The 20,364-nt window shown below is 33.5% G+C and overlaps 2 protein-coding genes across 2 annotated transcripts; one reads left to right on the top strand and one right to left on the bottom strand.

Moving 5' to 3' along the window:
• LOC109343057 (purple acid phosphatase 8-like) lies at positions 5,714-9,662 on the top strand. The gene is made up of 7 exons (XM_019581180.1): positions 5,714-5,901; positions 6,365-6,521; positions 7,604-7,711; positions 7,832-7,956; positions 8,173-8,301; positions 8,993-9,051; positions 9,322-9,662. Exons 1-7 carry the CDS (start codon positions 5,734-5,736, stop codon positions 9,554-9,556), a joined length of 981 nt encoding a protein of 326 aa, XP_019436725.1. The 5' UTR covers positions 5,714-5,733; the 3' UTR covers positions 9,557-9,662.
• On the bottom strand, positions 10,701-14,160 carry LOC109332721. Its single transcript, XM_019567769.1, has 4 exons — positions 13,339-14,160; positions 12,469-13,248; positions 11,344-12,363; positions 10,701-11,210 (listed from the first exon to the last, which is right to left on the bottom strand). Exons 1-4 carry the CDS (start codon positions 14,158-14,160, stop codon positions 10,701-10,703), a joined length of 3,132 nt encoding a protein of 1,043 aa, XP_019423314.1.

Genomic DNA, 20,364 nt, shown 5'->3' with positions numbered 1-20,364 from the left:
TCCTTTGGACTTCCTAGATCAAACCCAAAGTATTAGTATAACTACATAAACTAAGTCCAATAATTCTAAATCGTCTTTGTCTGCCTTAGACCAAGGAATGAACAAGAAAGCAACAACTCAACCTTGAATCAACATGATCATAATGCAGATTCTCCTATACATCAAAGTCCTTAAATGCCAAATCACATTAGGCACCACCTACTTATCTAAAAGACTTCCATATGTTCTATCATATGAATCCATTTCCCTAGTCATCTACAAGACACACTCACTATTACCACCAATAATGAGCCCAAGACTTGCAATCAAGTAGTAAGCTCTAAGAATTGGATCAAGGCTATGCAAGAAGAACTCAATACTCCTAGCTAAAGAAAAGATGAGTGTAGTTGACCTACCTCCTAATAAGAAATCCATTGGATGCAAATGAGTTTACAAGATTAAGTACAAATCTAATGGTTCCATTAAAAGATAAAAAGCAAGGTTAGTTGCTAAGGGATATAACTAAACTGAGAAGATTGATTTCTTTGATACTTTTGCACATCTTGTTAAATTAACAATAGTTAGGCTTATTGTAGCTATTGCTTATTGCCATAGTTGGATAGTGCATCAAATTGATGCTAACAATGGATTCTTACATGATGACTTGCGTAAAGAGGTGTATATGACAATACCTTAAGGTGTTATCTACAATAAACCCAATATGGTTTGTAAACTGCAAACAATCCCTTTATGGGCTTAAGCATGCAAGAAGAGAATGGTGCACCAAATTTTTCGAGTCTCTCTTATCCTTAGGTTACACTCAATCACACCATGATTAATCATTATTCACTAAGAGCAAAGAAAATGACTTTACTACATTACTCATTTACGTAGATGACTTGATATTACCTTGTAACTATAAAATAGAGATAGACCATATGAAAGATTATCTCAACAATCAATTCAGAATTAATGATTTAGGTGTTCTAAAATATTTCCTTGGGTTGAAAATACTAGAGCTATGGATGGAATAACAATTTTAGAAAGGAAATATGCTTTGGACATCCTATTTGATGTAGGATTCCTTGACTCTAAACCGACTCCAACTCATATAGTGAGGACAGCTTCGGTTTTTGAAGTATTTTGCTCTCCATTAATAGAGAGTATCTTAACTCATTTTCACAATATTCAGATCAACTTTAATTTTTTTATACACACAAAATATTTTTTTTTATTTTGTGTCTAACAAGAGTTCATCTTGATCTTATATATCCCTAGGTGCAATAGAGAAAATTAGACTATGTAGTTTTTTTGTTTAAATTTGTTTTGGTTGATTTGATTTGATATAAAAAATAAATTTAATATTTAAATTAAAACCAACCATACAAGAGGGAAATATATTATTGTTCGTGAACTCAACAATATTGGGCACAAGTCTCTAACAAAATGTCACAATTGGAGTCGCCACTTTTTGTAAACCAACTTTTTATGGAACACTAACATCACAACTTAAGAGGAGGAAAGAGGTTATAGGTGCTTCCAAAATATTGAAATCACCAATATGTTTTTGTGACAAAATGTAGAGAACACTATTTATGCCCAACCATAGAACCAGATTTTGGAGATTCATGAGTAGATTATGGCTCAGGGATGGTATGAGCACCAAAAAATATATTCCTTGGTCATCATAGATTTTTGTGTTCAGGTCATCACTATGGACAATGGAGAGAAGATACTCAATCTCTTTTCACTCCTTTTTTATTTTGGATTTTTTTTCTTTACTTTTTGATTTGTAAAGAGATTGGGAATTTTTCCTTGAACACTTTGTTACATGACCAACCATTTCCCCCCAACTTAATTTCTTCCATCAACCTTCCTTTTGAAAAATGCGCTCTTTTTACTTAGAAAAATATATGAGACTATTTTTGTTTTTCCATATTAGGCTCAAGGGTTGACTTTGAAAATAAAATTCTATTTTAAGGCTTAAAGGGGTTAACAAAGGATATTCCTATTTTTGGTTGGTCATTTTTGGTCAAGTGATCATTCTAATTGAAAGAACTTGCCTTGATCATATCCTGTCAAATTGTGTGCAACCAAGTAAAGAAAGATTAAAAAAAAATTAATTGTGCAAAACCAAAAAGTTTCTCACTAAGCTCACATAATTATTGTGTTTGGCTTACACTCCCTCATAAGGTTGGTTTAGGTACAACTCTTTGACTTTTAAACAAATTCACAAGGTCATGATAAATGATTTTCCAAAATGTTTGCATTTTATCCAAGTTATAACATTATGAATTACTCGCAAAATTTTCAAATTTTCATCTCAGGTTGCTCATTAAAGCTTGTAATTTACAAAGTCATTATTCTTGTAAAATGTTTAAGCCAAATTTGTGTTTATTTACTCTGTTTAGTTTCAACAAATTCACTTTTTAAATAAATCTTCAAAAAGAAAAATTAAACACACTAAAAAATTATTTTAACAAGTAAGCACACTATAAATAAAAATAAACACACTAAGGAATTAAAGTATAGCATAAACAACAGAAAGTTTTAAAATACAGCAAAATTTCATTCTTTCAAGATGTTATACACACTAACTCCCCCCAACTTAGAACTTTGTTTGTCCTCAAACTAAAGGTAATACACACACCACTTGGCTTTGGAAAAATTAGGTTCGTACAAGATCGAAACTTATGCATGATTCCTTTTAAGTTCCATGGAATGTGTTTATGATTATGTGACCTTGACTCATAATGCTTCAAACTAAGAATTGAAAACATCTTTTCAAAAACGCCAACTAAGAATTGAACACATCTTTTCAAAAACTCATTTAGCAATTCACTTATTAAAAATGTTATCAATCAAAGAGATGCATTTCACACACGGTTCAAGAATGGAACCAAATGGGGTAAGTGTTTCACTCAAAACTCAACTTGTTTGGTTTGCAAGAATTTAATTTTGTTTTTCATCTAAACACTTACTTTGATTGCACAATTTTTTCAAGAATCACTAAGATCTTATGTAGGTTGTAATGAGGCTTGGATATCAAAGGAAATTGGTTTTTCAAGATATTCAAAGATACTTCCAAAGTTAAAAGAGAGCAAAAACTAATTTTTCATTAAAAACAAATACTCCTTTCAACATTTTTCCGCTTTTCCTTACCTCATTCTTTTTCTTGACTTTTTTTGTGTAAATTCTCTTTAATTTTCTCAATCTCTTTCCACTCCTTTTTTCATTCTTTTTCTTAACAAGTAAGCACACTATAAATAAAAATAAACACACTAAGAAATTAAAGTATAACATAAACAGCAGAAAATTTTAAAATACAGCAAAATTTCATTCTTTCAAGATGTTATACACACTAACTCCCCCAACTTAAAACTTTATTTGTCCTCAAACAAAAGGTAAAATAACAACCACTTGGCTTTGGAAATATTAGGTTCGTACAAGATCGAAACTTATGCATGATTCCTTTTAAGTTCCATGGAATGTGTTTATGATTATGTGACTTTGACTCATAATGCTTCTAACTAAGAATTGAACACATCTTTTCAAAAACTCATTTAGCAATTCACTTATTAAAAATGGTATCAATAAAAGAGATGCATTTCACACGCGGTTCAAGAATGGAACCAAATGGGGTAAGTGTTTCACTCAAAACTCAACTTGTTTGGTATGCAAGAATTTAACTTGGTTTTCATCTAAACATTAACATTGATTGCACAATTTTTTCAAGAATCACTAAGGTCTTATTTAAGTTGTAATGAGGCTTGGATATCAAAGGAAATTGGTTTTCAAGATATTCAAAGATACTTCCAAAGTTAAAAGTGAGCAAAAACTAATTTTTCATTCAAAACGAATACTCCTTTCAACTTTTTTCCACTTTTCCTTCCCTCATTCTTTTTCTTGACTTTTTTGTGCAAATTTTCTTTAATTTTCTCAATCTCTTTCCACTCCTTTTTTTATTTTGGAGATTTTTTCTTTACTTTTTGATTTGTAAAAAGATTGAGAATTTTTCCTTGAACACTATGTTACATGGCCAACCATTCCCCCCAAATTAATTTCTTCCATCAACCTTCCTTTTGAAAAATGCTCCATTTTTACTTAGAAAAGTATAGGAGACTATTTTTGTTTTTCCATATTAGGCTTAAGGGTTGATTTTAAAAATAAAATTTTATTTTAAGGCTCAAAGGAGTTAACAAAGATATTTCTATTTTTGGTTGGTCATTTTTAGTCAAGTGGCTCATTCTAATTGAAAGAACTTGACTTAATCATATCCTGTCAAATTGTGTGTAACCAAGTAAAGAAAGATTCAAACAAAATCAATTGTGCAAAACCAAAACGTTTCTCACTAAGCTGACATAATTATTGTGTTTGGCTTACACACCCTCCCAAGGTTGATTTATGTACAACTCTTTGATTTTTAAACAAATTCACAAGGTCATGATAAATGATTTTCCCAAAAGTTTGCATTTTATCCAAGTTATAACACTAGGAATTATTCACAAAATTATAAAATTTTCATCTCATGTTGCTCATCAAAGCTTTGTTGTTTACAAATTCACTTTTTAAATAAATCTTCAAAAATAAAAAATAAATACACTAAAAAATAATTTTAACAAGTAAGCACACTAAAAATAAAAATAAACACACCAAACAATTAAAATATAGCATAAACAACAGGAAGTTTTAAAATACAGCAAAATTTCATTCTTTTAAGATATTATACGCACTCCCCCAACTTAAGTACTTGACTTGTCCTCAAGTCAAAAAATATTTTTAGGAAATTTGTATAATATTTTCAAAGAATGAAAAAGAAAATTAAAACTAATCACCATTTTTATGAGAACATTGAATTTCATTCTCCTTGTTTTCACTATCCTCTCCTAGATAGTGGTGCCATTAACTCCTCATTTTTGTCTGTTTGTTTGGACTTGTTTTCCTGTTAATCATTTCGAACTTGCAATTTTCTTTTGCATTGAGGTTAGTATAACAATTCCGATGAATTTATAATTGCGTAAGACACTACTGAGTGTAAAGTACATACATAGATTAATTGTGAGTGTAAAGTACATACATAGGTTAATTGTGATTTGTGTAGCTTAAAAAAGAGAATGATGGTTTGTATAGATTCACTAAATCCTTATAGGGGTATAATATTAATTAAATATAAATGTTATAATAATAATTAAATAATATTATTAAATAATTTTTATAATAGATAATAATAAAATAATGATTACTTCATTAAATAATATTAACCAGCTGTGAATACTATATTATACATGATATATACTATATTAATTTATATATAGTAAATCTGTGGATACTATATTAATTAAAATATTACACGTCCAATTAAAATATTAAAATGAATTTGAAATTTTGATTTTCAATTATATATGTATTTAATTGCTCCGTCAATATATTTTCCAAATACATCCATTTATGGTCCTAATTGAAATTCATTCCCCTTCTTTGGATATGGATGAATAAAAATATATTTTAATTCTAAGTATGAGTTCCTAGATCTTATAATGATTAGTAAATGATGTTTCATCCATCCATTAAGATCTTGTTCAAAATACACCTCATCCTTTATCACCACTAAACTATTCCAATCTCAAGGTCAATGACAATTACCGTCATTAATCTCCTTGTCACCTTGGTCACAAGCCTAATTATAAAAAGGTCAATAACTTTCTCAAAAACTTACACCCAAGATATTATTTTCTCTAATTCTCAAACCTCGCTATGAGCCTACTTATTCTAATTGCTACCATAACCCTATGTTTGGTTGCTTCCTCAGCATCGCTTCAACGGTTTCACACATCACCTAAAAAAGATGGGTCTCTAAGCTTCTTAGTAATTGGAGATTGGGGAAGAAAAGGAGCACACAACCAAACTAAAGTTGCATTTCAGGTAATTTACACATCAACCATAAAATGTGCATGTTGATTATGTATCTAGCTATGATATGTGATCTATCTATAGTGAATAAAAAGTTATAAAAAATTATAATGAACAAGTTAAATAATCTTTAGCTAGTTCATCACTATACAACACCACTTTTCCTACATTAAAATTTTATTTTTAATCTGCAATTCATTGTAATCTGGTTAATCAACTAAACTCATTAATAAATTCAATCAGTCAACATATTTTCCCCCACATTAAAGTAAAACTTGATCATTTCCAAATTTTGGTCAATTATCATAATCAATTATCACTATAGTGAAAATGAGTTCACCTAGTCAAGCAAAAATATATATGCTCTTGAAAACTTCAATTCAAATAATAATTATTGATATATATATATATATTGATAGATACGCCTCGATGCTAATAATTTAATCCGTTAACTAATCAATTTTATTGTTTCTAGATGGGTATTTATGGGAAGAAACTGGACATCGATTTTGTAATTTCCACTGGGGATAATTTTTACAATGATGGCTTGACAAGCACAAATGATCCAGCCTTTACAGAATCATTCACCAAAATCTACACTGCTCCCAGTTTGCAAAAACAATGGTACAATGGTAAGAGTTCAAATTCATTTATAACGTTGTTAATAAATTAATTATATATAAACTATGGGAAAACTATACTAGACTCTTAACATATTATAATTATCCCAATAAATCATTCCATTAAAAATCCATTAATGTTAATAATGAAAAAATAAGGTGGACATATCATTACCTTCCAACTTTTATTTATGTGACTAAATTATCACATCTTATCTTTAATTTATTTTTCTCTTAACTTAATATGTTTATGTTCAAGTTTACGAGAATCCACCAACAATATGTTGGTCTAGTTGTATAAGACCATAAAATGATCAAAATGTTAAAGGTTCGTTTCCTAAAAGTGACACTTGTTTTGAGGACAGTCACGAACTCCGAAAATGATTAGTTCCTTATGAAAAAAAAATACTCTTTGTAATACATAAAAAACTTCAAACTCCAAAATCATCTTGTACCAAACAACCAAAGTAGATTGATTTGTCGGTTGTTATTCATTAATTGAATATAAGCATGAGTGTTGTGGTTTCAATCTTCAAGCCTTGTTTTTTAACTTCCTTTTTTTAAAACGTTGTTTGTTTAAAGAATGAATGATATTATATTTTTATAAAATTATTATTTTGAATATAGCGAAAAGAAATTATTAAAAAAATCGTTTTAATTTTTATGTTTGTGGTGAAACTTGAATCTATATTTACCGGCATCCTTTTCTATTGGTCTTAAGAGAAATGAACAGATTGATCTATTAGTATAATTATTAATTACAATAGTTTAAGTGTCAATTTTGACAATCTAGAAGTTCACGGTGTTAATCAATTTGCAATTGAAAAATATTTATTAGAGTTTAATGTACTTTTCCCTAATTAAAATATTTGATTTTTGCAATATGTGTATTAAAATAATTTATATGTAACATGTAATTGATTAATAATATAAAAAATTGACAGTACATGAAAAGTAAATTGTTCTCCTTTATGTAAATTTGAGTAGAATTGATAAATGAATGCATATTTGTTCTTTTTTTTTAAATCATTAGAAATGTAACCAATATTTTAATGTATTATTGTTGATTTTTTCAATATTTTGGTTCTTTGCAGTTTTGGGTAACCATGACTATAAGGGTAATGTTGAGGCACAACTGAGTCTCGTCCTTCGACAACGTGATAAGAAATGGCTTTGCTTGAGATCTTACATTGTCAAAGCTGGTTATAAAAGAAACTTGATTATTTCTTATTCTTAATTTTTATCTAGATTTAAGATAATTAAAATATTTAACTCAAGTACTAACGAATTGATTAATTGCGCCACATTTACTTTTGTTTCAGAGGCAGTAGAGTTTTTCTTTGTTGATACTAATCCATTTCTGGACGAATACTTCAAACCTGGAGGCAAAGTTTATGATTGGAAAGGCGTATTGCCTAGAGTAGAATACATTTCTAACCTCCTTAAGGTTTTTATTACTAATCTTATTTCTTACAATCAATGAAAAATCATCGCAAGAAAAATATCATAAAAAGGGACAAATTTTTTCTTAAAAAAAATATAAACTAGAATTGAGAATATTTGCTTAGATAGCATTAATTTGTACTAGTACCTTGTACATAATGCATTAACAGTTATATTTTCTATGGTCATTGACTAATTTTTTTTCTTTTAATTTCAATAGGATGTTGATTTAGCTTTAAAAGAATCACGTGCAAAGTGGAAGTTTGTGGTGGGTCACCATCCCATTAAAAGTGCTGGAGAAAATGGTAGTACGAAAGAGCTTGAAAAGCAACTTCTCCCAATTCTTGAGGTAACTTAATGTACTGTTTCCATATTCTCTAGTACTATTGGTGGGCAAGCCACTCTTTATTATACATTGACGGTGTGCACATCCACACCCTCTAAAAAATTAGAGTACATTACACTTATAGGTTATATATTTTGCACTCCTTATATTGAATATCACTCATTTTATTTGTCTTATTTTGATACATTTAACTATGTAATGAAACTTGCACACTCCACCCTTTTGGATCTTGGTTCTGCCACTTAAATATTATTATGGAGTTGTTTATTTTATTGTTAATTATTAGTGTGTTAGTATTTTTGTTATGGATGAGCCTCAAATCCTAAACTTTCTTCACACCATCAAACTACTTTTTAACTCTTTTTTTGTTGTTGAGATTCGAACTCAAAACGAACTTCTTGCTCTCAGTTCTTTAAACTCTTCATCCTCATCATCACACCATTTTATCTTATGACTTCCTTCAGGAATTGTAAAACAAATGATTTTAATTACTTATTATGTAATACAAAATGGCACAAATCTCCAAATTCAAAGCTCATCTGACCGATCGTGAGACCAAAATTGGGATTGTGTGGTGCAACTTAAAAAAACTATTATAAATTATATCCATAGATATTTACTCAATTTGAAGGCTTATAATATGCATGTAAGCTTCTATCACAATTTCACAACTATGTGCCAAATTGATTTGCAGAAACACAACGTTGATGTTTACTTGAATGGACATGATCACTGCCTACAACATATATACAGGTTAATGTTCTTTTTTTCTTCTTCTTTCCGACAACGCACATGTTTTCTTAATATTAAACTAATGCATTATTGCGTATTCATTATATTCACATGGCAGATGATATGTGCATGCCGTTTCATTTAAAACTGAGCATGACAAATGTAATACAACGTAGATATGATAATGAAACAGCTTAGCTATGATCACACAAGAAATAACAACATTGAAAATGGCTCAAAATTTTATAATGATAATTATATCTAACGCTTAATTGTTTACATGAATTTCAGTAAAATTCAATTTATGACTAGCGGTGGTGGTTCAAAAGCGTGGAAGGGTATTGTGCGCAAGTGGGACCCAAAAGAGTTGAAGTTGTATTATGATGGCCAAGGATTCATGTCTGTGCAGATAACTAATGCAAAGAGTTGTCTTACTGGTTGTTTTGGTCCACGTCAATCTAAGCTTCATATAACTTTCTATGATGTCTATGGCAAGGTGCTACACAAATGGATCAAATCCAAATAGCTTCACTCAAGCTTGTAGACAAGTTCACGTGCAAATATGCAACATGTTGAAGTATTGGTGTTGTTAAATGTGAATCATTAATTGGCTCATTTGGTTTGGTATCTGACATATGCAACGAAATTATCTGTTTGCAAAAGATTTACTTATTAATGTAATTGTTTTACTTGTAGTTTGTACGAACTTATGCATGTTACTCTTAGTAGTTATTTGTCCTTGGAAATAAAATGTTGAATGGGATTTAATATTAATGTATTAGTATACAATATTTGAAGAGTTTAATTTTGACTATTAGATTATTAATAGGGTGATATTTTCGAGATGCATAATTTAAGGACAAATTTAAATCATAAATTGATACACTATCTTTAGTTATATACTTTTATGGGAAAAAATAGATAGCTTTTATTTTTTTAAGGCTCGGTGAAACACCCCAATATATTGAAGAAAGAAAACAGAAAACAGAACAAAGAAGGAAAGGTTACATGTTCCTAAATCTATAATTAGGTAGAGCCAACCTATTCCTATTGAATTCAAGCAGAATGAAACTAGGCAAAGAATCCCACCAAGTATACAATTTAGAAGAAATGGCAAAAGAAGCTAGTTTTTCGGCACAAGTTTTTCCTTTCCTATAAATATGGGATATTCTAAACTCCATCGATGCAACCTACCTTTGACAAAGATGCCAGTGATTAAGCAACTTCCAAGGGACTTTGAATTTGCCATTAAACATGTCAACTACATTCATAGAATCACATTCAAGCCAAACTTTTATCCAGCCATGATTGTGAGCAATCTCAATTGCTAAGATAGCAGCCCTTAGCTCGGCATATAATGAATCATTGATGCTTAGGTAGGAAGCAAAGGAGCCTAAGAAAGCACCCTGGCTGTCCCTGAAGATGGCACCCCCTCCCGCATGGCCAGGGGCACCATGCGCAGCCCCATCAGAGTTAATTTTGATCCATCCAGGCAAGGGAGTGCACCAGAGCACCTCAGTGATGATGGGGGCAGTAGAGTAGTGAGGAGAAACATTGAGATTCCTTAATATGTTGAAATCATGATGAGAGCCATTGGCACACATTTTGGAAAGATTCCCCGACAAAGAAACGCCCATTTTTATTCTGGCTTTTGCCTTGGCCGTGGTGGTCTAGGAATCCTGGAATCTGCAAAGGTTCATGCAATGCCAAATTGTGTTCACAGTGTGGACAATTGCAGTAGCAAGAACACTCTTAATTTGAGGACTCCAATGAAGATTACATGTAGACAAGATTGCTGCTAAAGAGGAGTTGTCAATTTGAATGTGGAAAGTGTCACCAATCCATTGCCAAAGGTCAACAGCAAAGGGGCATAGGAGGAACAAATGGTCAGATGTTTCACTTCTATGATTGCAGAGGTTGCACATTGAAACTAAAGAGCACCCTCTCAATTGGAGATTTTCATCCGTGGGCATTCTCCTATGGAACAACCTCCAAGTAGTGAAGGACTTGGATGGAGGAATGGAATCTGACCATATGGTCCTACACCAAGTCATATGGCTAGCATTAGGTCTAATGTAATTATAAGCAGCTTGAAGAGGCAAAGAGCCATCCATAGTGCCCTGCCAGACAAATTGATCACCCTTGTCTACAATGAAGATATCAGCAATGTTAGAGGCAATCTGAGGGAAGAGATCATGAATCAGCTTAGGAATGGTCCATTTGCAGTCCTGAGTAAAATCAACTATCTTGGATAGGAGAGAGGTGTGGAACTCCTCAAGGATGTGAAGGGAGTCCACTAGAGGAGATCCCAACCAGTTGTCCAGCCAGACACTTCCCTTCTCCAACCAACCAAATGGAATTAGATATAACTGTGTGCCAATTTCTTTTGATGCCAGGACAAATGGAAGATTTAAAATATCTCTGAGAAGGGGAGGAGCCCATCCCAAACCTATGCCTATAAAGGATAGCCCACTCCTGGTTAGAAGAAGACATTTCCCAGGCAAGCTTGATCAAAGCAGCCTGATTCATAGCCTTGATGGATCTGAGGCCAAGGTCACCAGAGTTAGAAGGAGAGCAGACCTTGTGCCAAGACACAGTAGCAATTTTCCTTATGCTTGTGTCCCCTGACCAAATGAAATTTCTAATGCACTTGTCCAAATTCTGAATCAAGCTGGGAGGCCAGGAGTATATGTGAAAGTTGTAGGTGAGCATACTAAGAATGATTGACTTGACAAGTTCAACTCTTCCCATGATAGACAGTAAGGAGCCTTTCCAGGTGGCTAACTTAAGGATAATCCTATCAGCAATTGCTTGGAGGTGGATCTTCCTTGGTTTCCCTTGAAAAAGAGGAACACCAAGATAGTTAAAAGGAAGCCTGCCATGAGAGAAACCAAGTGTGGAAGACAAATCCATGATTTTCCTAGGAGAGGTAGAGGTGGAATAGAATCTGCACTTGGTGAGACTTATGTGTTGGCCTGAAGCATTGGCATAATCAATAATCAACTTCTTAAGAGCCATAAGATTCCTCTTGATTCCTTTACAGAATATGAGGATGTCATCAACATATAACACATGGCTAGGAGTGTAAAGGCTAGAAGGACCAGCTATTCGACATAGCTGCCCCTCTAACACCAGCTTGGAGATACCTCTACTAAGGACATCCTCAGCAAGACAGAAAAGTAGGGGAGACAGAGGATCACCTTGTCTAACTCCCCTTTTGCAGGAGAAGAACCCAACAGATTGCCCATTAACACTGATTGATAGCTTGGCTGAGTGAAGAATGGTCTTGATCCAATCAGTGAACTTTCTGTTGAATCCAAAAGCAGAAAGTTTCTGTTGAAACCAAAAGCAGAAAGGGTGTCCAGCAAGAAACACCAATCAAGGGTGTCAAAAGCCTTTTTTGATGTCCAGCTTGATGGCCAAGTTTCCTCCAAACACTTTATGATCAAGCAAATTGATTGCCTCAGAAGCAATACAGATGCACTCATGGATATGCCTCTCCTTTATGAATCCTCTTTGCTGAGGAGATATGATTTTAGGAGCCACCAGAGCAAGTCTATCAGCTAGGACTTTGGTGATAATTTTAAATTGGAAGTTGGCTAAGGCAATTGGTCTAAAGTCCTCAATTCTATCAGCTTCAGGGTGCTTAGGGATGAGAACCACAGAGTTGGAGTTTAAGTTTAGAGGAAGCCAATTGTTGGAGAAAAAGTAGGTCACAGATTGACACACATCAGGCCCTATAATTTCCCAGAAAGCCTGAAAGAAACACCCACCAAAGCCATCAGGGCCAAGAGCACCATCCCCCTTCATGCTAAACACAACAGATCTGATTTCCTCATTGGAGGGGTGTTTAGTGAGCAAGAAATTGTCATCCTCATTCACCAAATGAGGGATAACAGAACTGATCAGATCATTAAGGGCAATAGTATTAGAAGAGGCATACAAGGCTGTGAAATAGTCCAGAACATGAGTGGCAATTTCATCATGATTTGTTAGAATATTGTCCCCCTCCTTTAGCAAGGTGAGGGCTTTGGTGTTTTGCCTAACCTTAGCCACTCTGTGAAAGAAACTAGTATTCCTGTCACCATTGATGTGCCAATTCATTCTAGCGTTTTCCTTCCAAAAAACCTCCTCAACCATTAAAGCTTGAAGCAACTCCTGTTGGGCAATAGCTTCTTGATCCAAGAGATCCTCATCAGGGCCAGAGTTGCTAATGCACTGCTAGATGGAATCAACTGAGGCAAGGGAGGTCTTAACCCTGAGATGTAAGTCACCAAAAACATTTTTGTTCCAATCCCTAAGCTTCACCTTTAGCAGCTTGAGCTTCTGAGAGATGATGAACATAGGGCAACCTCTAATATCAGAATGCCAAACTTCAGCAACCACTCTTTTACAGTCCAAGTGATGAAGCCACATGCCATGAAATCTAAAGGCATATATTCTGGAGATTGATGAAGAGGAGAAACTGAAGAGAAGGGGGTAGTGATCAGATGAGATTCTAGTCAAAGTACAACAAAAAATTTCATTCCAAGAGGCAAGCCAATCCGCGTTACATAGGCATCTATCCAATCTTTTTTCAGTGAGGGCATTGCCTCTCCTTTTATTAGTCCAAGTTAGTTGAGCCCCTCTAGTCAAAAGGTGGATGAGGTTAGAGCCATCAAAGAAGGACTTAAACTCCTCAGAAGGCAATCTAGGAGGGACAACAGGGCCACGATGCTCATTAGCACCAAAAATCACATTAAAATCCCCAATGCAACACCAAAGGCCAGGAATTGCAGCCATGATGTCTCTGATCTCAGCCCAAAGAACTCTTCTATGAATATAGTGAGTGTGAGCATACACAACACAAATGTGACATGTGGAATCCTGATCAGAAACTGAAATGGAGATTTGTTGCCTGGAATTAGCTATCACTAAGGGAAACAAATCAATTCTACAAATTCCCCAAATATTAGGCAACTGAGGATGCCTATCATTCTTCACAAACAACTTTAGGTTCATTCCATACCAGTATAGAGGGGAAAGGGCCTCTGAGGGAATCAAAGGCTCAGATAGGAAAACCAAATCTGGCTTGTGGTCCATGCAGAAAGTCTTGAGAACTAACCTTGTTTTAAGGTTGCCAAATCCCATGCAGTTCCAATAAAGAACTCTCATTGAGAAGGGGTTAAGTAGCCACCCTTGCGGGTATTGTACACCTTTTCAGTGCTATTCATTTTCCTTAATTTCTTCTTCTGATATTTTGAGAGAACCTCAGTGTATGAGTCCTCCCCCAATTCCTCACCCTCCTACTCTTTATCATCTGCCCAGAGCCTTCCTACTAACCTCATATGTCTAGCTGCAGATGAATTGGTCATTTCTTGTATGTCTTGTATGATGAAGTTACCACCTAGGGGTTGAGGGGGTTCATGTTGGGTCCTGACCACTTCAGGTTCTATTGTGTCCACCATATTTCCAGGCACCTCAATTGGCACTACTTCTCCCTGATATGAGTCAACAGAGCTATCCTCCTCATCGAAAACCAAGTCCACTTTTGCCAAACCTTCCACATTGATGTTATGGTCAATGTTTAGATCAATAATTAAGTCATTCCCTTTAGCTTCCCTCGAGGTGGGAGGTTTCTTTGTTAATTTCCCTTTCGGGGTTACTTTCTTTTGACCTTCCTCAGGAAAGGTCTTCCTTCTTCTACAAGTGGAGGATAGATGGCCAATGGATAGGCAACTCGAGCAGAACTCAGGCAAGCTTTCATATTCAATGGATACAAAGAATGCAAATCCCTCCCTCTCCACCAAAATTTGGTCAGGAAGTGTGTTCTTTAGGTTGATATCCACTAGCACTCTTGCATAATGCCCAAAGGATCTATTATTTGTTGCCTCATCCAGTGAGATAGGAGTGCCGACTCCTCCTGCTATTGAGAATATAATTGTAGGGCTCCAATATTCTTGAGGGAGTCCTAGGATTTTAATCCAACACTGAGAATGTATGATCTTTTGAAGGGAGGGGTTGAAGTCAGGTGTCCATAATGAGAGCCTTAGAATTCCTGGCTTGAGATTCCAAGATCCTATTGAGCAAACCTTCCTCATGTCCTCTCCTGAAGAGAATGAGAAGTCATAGAAGCCCATGCCAAGTGAAATCATATTCCATTTTCTAGCCAGTGTCCAGAGAGAAGAGAGTTTGGCTTTGAGTTCAGGGAACTTTAATGGCTGGTCTCCTTTTGAGAGGATGATTCTACCATGTAAATGGTTTTTGCACCTTTGTAATCCAGCTTCGTACTCTGCCTCTGGTATCTTGATGGCTATGGCATCTCCCTTAACACAAGGAAGGGGAAGCTGTGAGATGGAAACCTCACCCGAGCCCTTAAGAGCTTGAAGAAAAGATGGTTTTGGGAGAGGGTGTGCATTTGGCTTTATCTTATTCGACAGATCTGGCATGTCACCTAAGAAGGACCAAGGAATGAGAGGGGGGAGAGGTCATGATGAGTTTGGAGAAGATCCAAGGAAGTTGGAGAAAAGCCCTAGCAGAGCTCCAAGAAAGTTGGAGAAACCTTCTTCATTTTTAGGGTTTTCCAAGTCAAGATATCAAATAATCTATTACCCAAAAATAGATAAAGGGAAAAAATAGATAGCTCCACTAAAGGTTACCCAAAAATGTTAAGTTTTCCTTGGTATAGTTTTTTTGTTTGTTCAAAGCTCCTTAAATATGCAGTTTGCACTTTAGAGTTCAATATGCAAAAAATTCTTATATAGATTCCTTAACTGAATATAATTATGCCAAACATTCATCATATTAAGTGGTTTAAATTGATACATTAATGAAAATGTACATTAGAGAATTGCAACCCATATCCTTTATATCATTCAGTAATAATATAGACAAGACAATAGGAAAGATTTGGAATACAAAATCCAAAGAGATAGGGTGAGAGAAAGAAAGAAAGAATGAGTGACTTAGAGTGTTTGATAAAGGTAGACAACAACAAGTTAACAATCGGAAGACCGCTCAACAATATACAAGAGACAAATGTTAGATGTTGTGGCCATGAAAATACAGATATATGCATACCCCATGGGAGAGTAATAGATGTGGTGACTCTAAACTGAAAGGACAAAGGAATATACAAGTTTGAGTTTGTAAGATTCAGAGATGTGCTCGTATTTTGGAAATGACACATATTCAAGTGAAACACTGGTGAGGTGTGTAAGAACATAGAATTGTGCTAGACATACACTATTTAATGTAGAATTACAAGAGAAAACATGACTGCACCATGTTGGCATCATTGACCGTTGGACCTAATGTTGCGTCCCGATTTTCTACTAAAGACGGGTTCTGGAACTTAGGAAGAGATGAGCTCGATTTCAACGTCTACCAAAAAGATTTAAATTCGTTACTACATTTTTTGTAGTTAAAATGTAGGAAAATCTCTTTTATACCCCATATTGGATAAAATGGTCTTTAAATAAAGATTATGAGCTCAGGAGTCGATTATAGATTAATGAAGATTTTAGCACCTCGTCTACCTGTAATGAAATATTAACTTCGCTAATCACATGGAGTTTTATGCGCTTAGAAAATCGTTTATTCAATATTTTCACATGACAAGGGCAAATACGTTTCTTCCCTCAATTTTATTGGCAAAAATGTAATTTTATTATAATCCAAGACATAGACATGTCATTGAAAGTTGCATTTACCTTTGGTTTTTGAAGTATTTTGCTCTCCATTAGTAGAGAGTATCTAAACTCATTTTCACAATATTCAGATCAACTTTAATTTTTTTCTACACACAAAATATATATATTTTTATTTTGTGTCTAACAAGAGTTCATCTTGGTCTTATGTATCCCTAGGTGCAATAGAGAAAATTAGACTATGTAGTTTTCGGTATAAATTTTTTAAGGCTGATTTGATTTGATTTAAAAAATAAATTTAATATTGAAATTAAAACCAACCATACAAGATGGAAATATATTATTGTTCGTGAACTCAACAATATTGGGCTCAAGTCTCTAACAAAATGTCACAATTGGAGTCGTCACTTACTGTAAACCAATTTTTGATGGAACACTAACATCACAACTTTAGAGGAGGAATGAGGTTATAGCTGCTTCCAAAATATTGAAATCACCAATATGTTTTTGTGACAAAATGTAGAGAACACTATTTATGCCCAACCTTGAATCAGATTTTGGAGATTCATGAGTCGATTATGGCTTAGGGATGGTATGAGCACCAAAAAATATATTCCTTTGTCATTGTAGTTTTTTGCATTCAGGTCATCACTATGGACAATGGAGAGAAGAATTCAATGGGAACCATGAAGAAGGTCATGTTCCTTTGTCGTTGACGGGTGACCTATCATTTCAAAAGTTAAAGGGTTTGAATAATAACTTTGGTAAACCTTTTTTAGGAAAAATGGATGGAAGAAAAGGTCAATCTTCTTTGAATTGCCATATTACAGCTCATTATATGTAAGACATTTCCTCGATGTTATGCATATTGAAATAAATAATATTTGAAAGCCTTCTTGGTACCTTACTCAATGTTCCTAGTAAGACCAAAGATGACTTGAATGCAAGATTGGATTTGGTTAGTATGGGAATAAGAAAGTAATTGGGGCCAATAATGAAGGGAAAATGTACATATCTACCTCCAGCAACTTATACATTGTTGAGGAAGGAGAAAATATAATTTTTTAAATTTCTTCATGGTGTTAAAGTAACAGGAGTTACTCTTCCAACATTTAGACCTCGTAATTAATGAAAGACCTCAATTTAAAATATCTTCAGTCTTATGATTGTCATGGATGCATGAAACAATTCTTGCTTGTTGACATACAGTCCATTCTACCTAAAAAGTTCGAGGAACCATAACTAAGTTATGCTTCTTCTTCTAGGAAGTTTGTAGCCAAGTGATTGACCTAGGGAAATTACCTGCATTGCAAAGACAGATTATTTTGACTTTGTGTGAGCTTGAGATATATTTCCCACATTCTTTTTTTGACATAATGGTCCATCTGAGCATTCGTCTTGTTCGAGAGACATAACTATGTGACCCTTCCTATATGAGATGAATGTACTTTTTGAAAGTTATATAAAGACATTAAAAGGGTATGTGAAGAACCGATAAAGATCAGATGATTGTACTAATTAGCGATATATTACTAAAGAAGCTCTCGAGTTTTGTAACGTATACCTTGATAATGTTGATTTCATAGGCATTTCAAAGCCTCGGTATGCAGAAAGAACATTTGATGAAGGGATTACTGGAAAACAAATATTGACTATATCAAGAACATAATTGGAGCAAGCACACTTATATGTTTTACATAATGTCGATGAGGTTGAGCCATATGTTGAATGACACAAGGAGATACTTTGGAATTCTAACTCAAGTAAGAAAGAAAATTAGATTTCTAGAGACTATAATCAGTGTTTTATAAAGTGGCTAAGAAATCATGTTATTGAGAAGTTGAATATAATTGCACATTTGGTTTCCAAAAGATTGAAATGGTTAGCCAATGATCCAAGTATTCATGTCTTATCATATACTAGTTACCTAATTAATGTGTTCACATTTTATAGGAAAAAACGAGATGATAAAACTAAAATATAAAATAGTAGTGTGACGATTGTTGCTCGAACTTTACATATGTCAAGTTCCTAAGATAGAAGCCTAATATATGCAAATATGTTATACTTTAGGATCATTGAATGAATATGGGAATTGGTTACACAATATTTTGGTTGCCGATTTTTTGTTGTATGTGGGTTGATAACAACAATGTTTTACAGGTTGATGAGTTAGGTTTCATGCAGGGGGATTTTAATAGGTCATCATATAAATATGAGCCATTTTTCTAGCATTACAAGCTCAACAATTATTCTATGTTAGTGACCGAGCTAATATGAAATGATCCATTATTCTTTTGACTAACAAAATAATCATCAATAATATTGATGACCAAGAACCTGAAGATATTGGTGTTGAAGATGATCCATTTTTTGGGACATAGAGTCGCATGAGAGCGAACCAACTATAAATAATTTTTATATATAAGAGATGATCATGATGAGGGGCTTTGGGTGAATCAATATGTTTCTCCAAAGAGGATAATACAAGCAAAAAACGTTCAAAGAAAAGGAAAAAATTATATCAACAATTTGTTTATGGATGTCTTTTCATAATTATATCATAATTTTGTTTTTTGTATTTTGCATATATTATACTGATATTATTAGTTTGCAATTTTATCTACGTAGTCTATCTGCCAAAACATAATTGGCATGATATTATTTCTTCGTAATTTATATTGTATTGATGTTAATAATGTAATTATTAAATGACAACTAAGGAGGGGGGTTGAATTAGTTGTTAGGTTTCATGGCCAATTTTTATGCTTATAAAATTAGAATGTGTTGTAGCGAAAATAGTACACAAAAATCACCACGTAAAACTTGAAACAAAAAATGAAAGAGTAGAGAGAAGAGAGAAAGTACACAAATATTTTTACTAGATATTATGAGTTTGCTGAAAGAGTTTTCTTGCTATTTATTGAGGCAAGTTTCTAATTCATTTTTTTAATGACAGGTCGATTCTTTGCTTTGTTGGAATAAATTCCAACACCAGTTTAATTGTTTCAAGAATTTTCCTTTAATAAAAAACTTTGGTTTATTGAATTATTAACAATTTCATACCATCTCGACTTTGTTGGAATAAATTCCAATGTCGGTATACTGGTATGAACTTAGCAAATTAACACAAGTGACAATGAGTGATATTTATTTTCGTTTTCCTTTATTAACCAATTGTTGAAAGGTTATCTCGGTGTATTTATTTTAGTTGGGAGTTTTCTCCTCTCAACAAATCGTCCTGACAACAGTGTCAATTTGTTGAAATATTAATACTCTCATTTTCGTTATGTTCCTTTTGTAAGTAAGAGAACTCGGTTTTATTCTTTGTTCGCCATCTCAGCTTTGTTGAAATAAATTCCAACATCGGTATAATGGTTTCAAGAATATTCCAGTTACAACTTACTTTCTTAATAACCATGTGAATAAGTCATTCATTCTTTGCCCCATCTCGGCTTTGTTAGAATAAATTCTAACGCCGATACAATAGTATCGAAGCAATTACCTATGACATAATTATTAAGTACCTTTGAATACCATCTCGATTTTGTGGAATAAATTCCAACATCGGTTTAATGGTATTCTAATATATAAAAGTGATGAATAGTTAGTTGTTAGATACAAATAAATAAATAAAGAACAAAAGAATAATAAATTAAGTGACCTTCTATTCATTTATTCCTTTTCGGGTTCATTTTATTAACAA

This window comes from Lupinus angustifolius, chromosome LG01 (genome assembly GCF_001865875.1).
Source record: "Lupinus angustifolius cultivar Tanjil chromosome LG01, LupAngTanjil_v1.0, whole genome shotgun sequence".
In the NCBI taxonomy this organism is placed as follows: Eukaryota; Viridiplantae; Streptophyta; class Magnoliopsida; order Fabales; family Fabaceae; genus Lupinus; species Lupinus angustifolius.
Note: the sequence above shows the minus strand (reverse complement) of the source record. Positions and strands in the feature narration are given on the sequence as shown.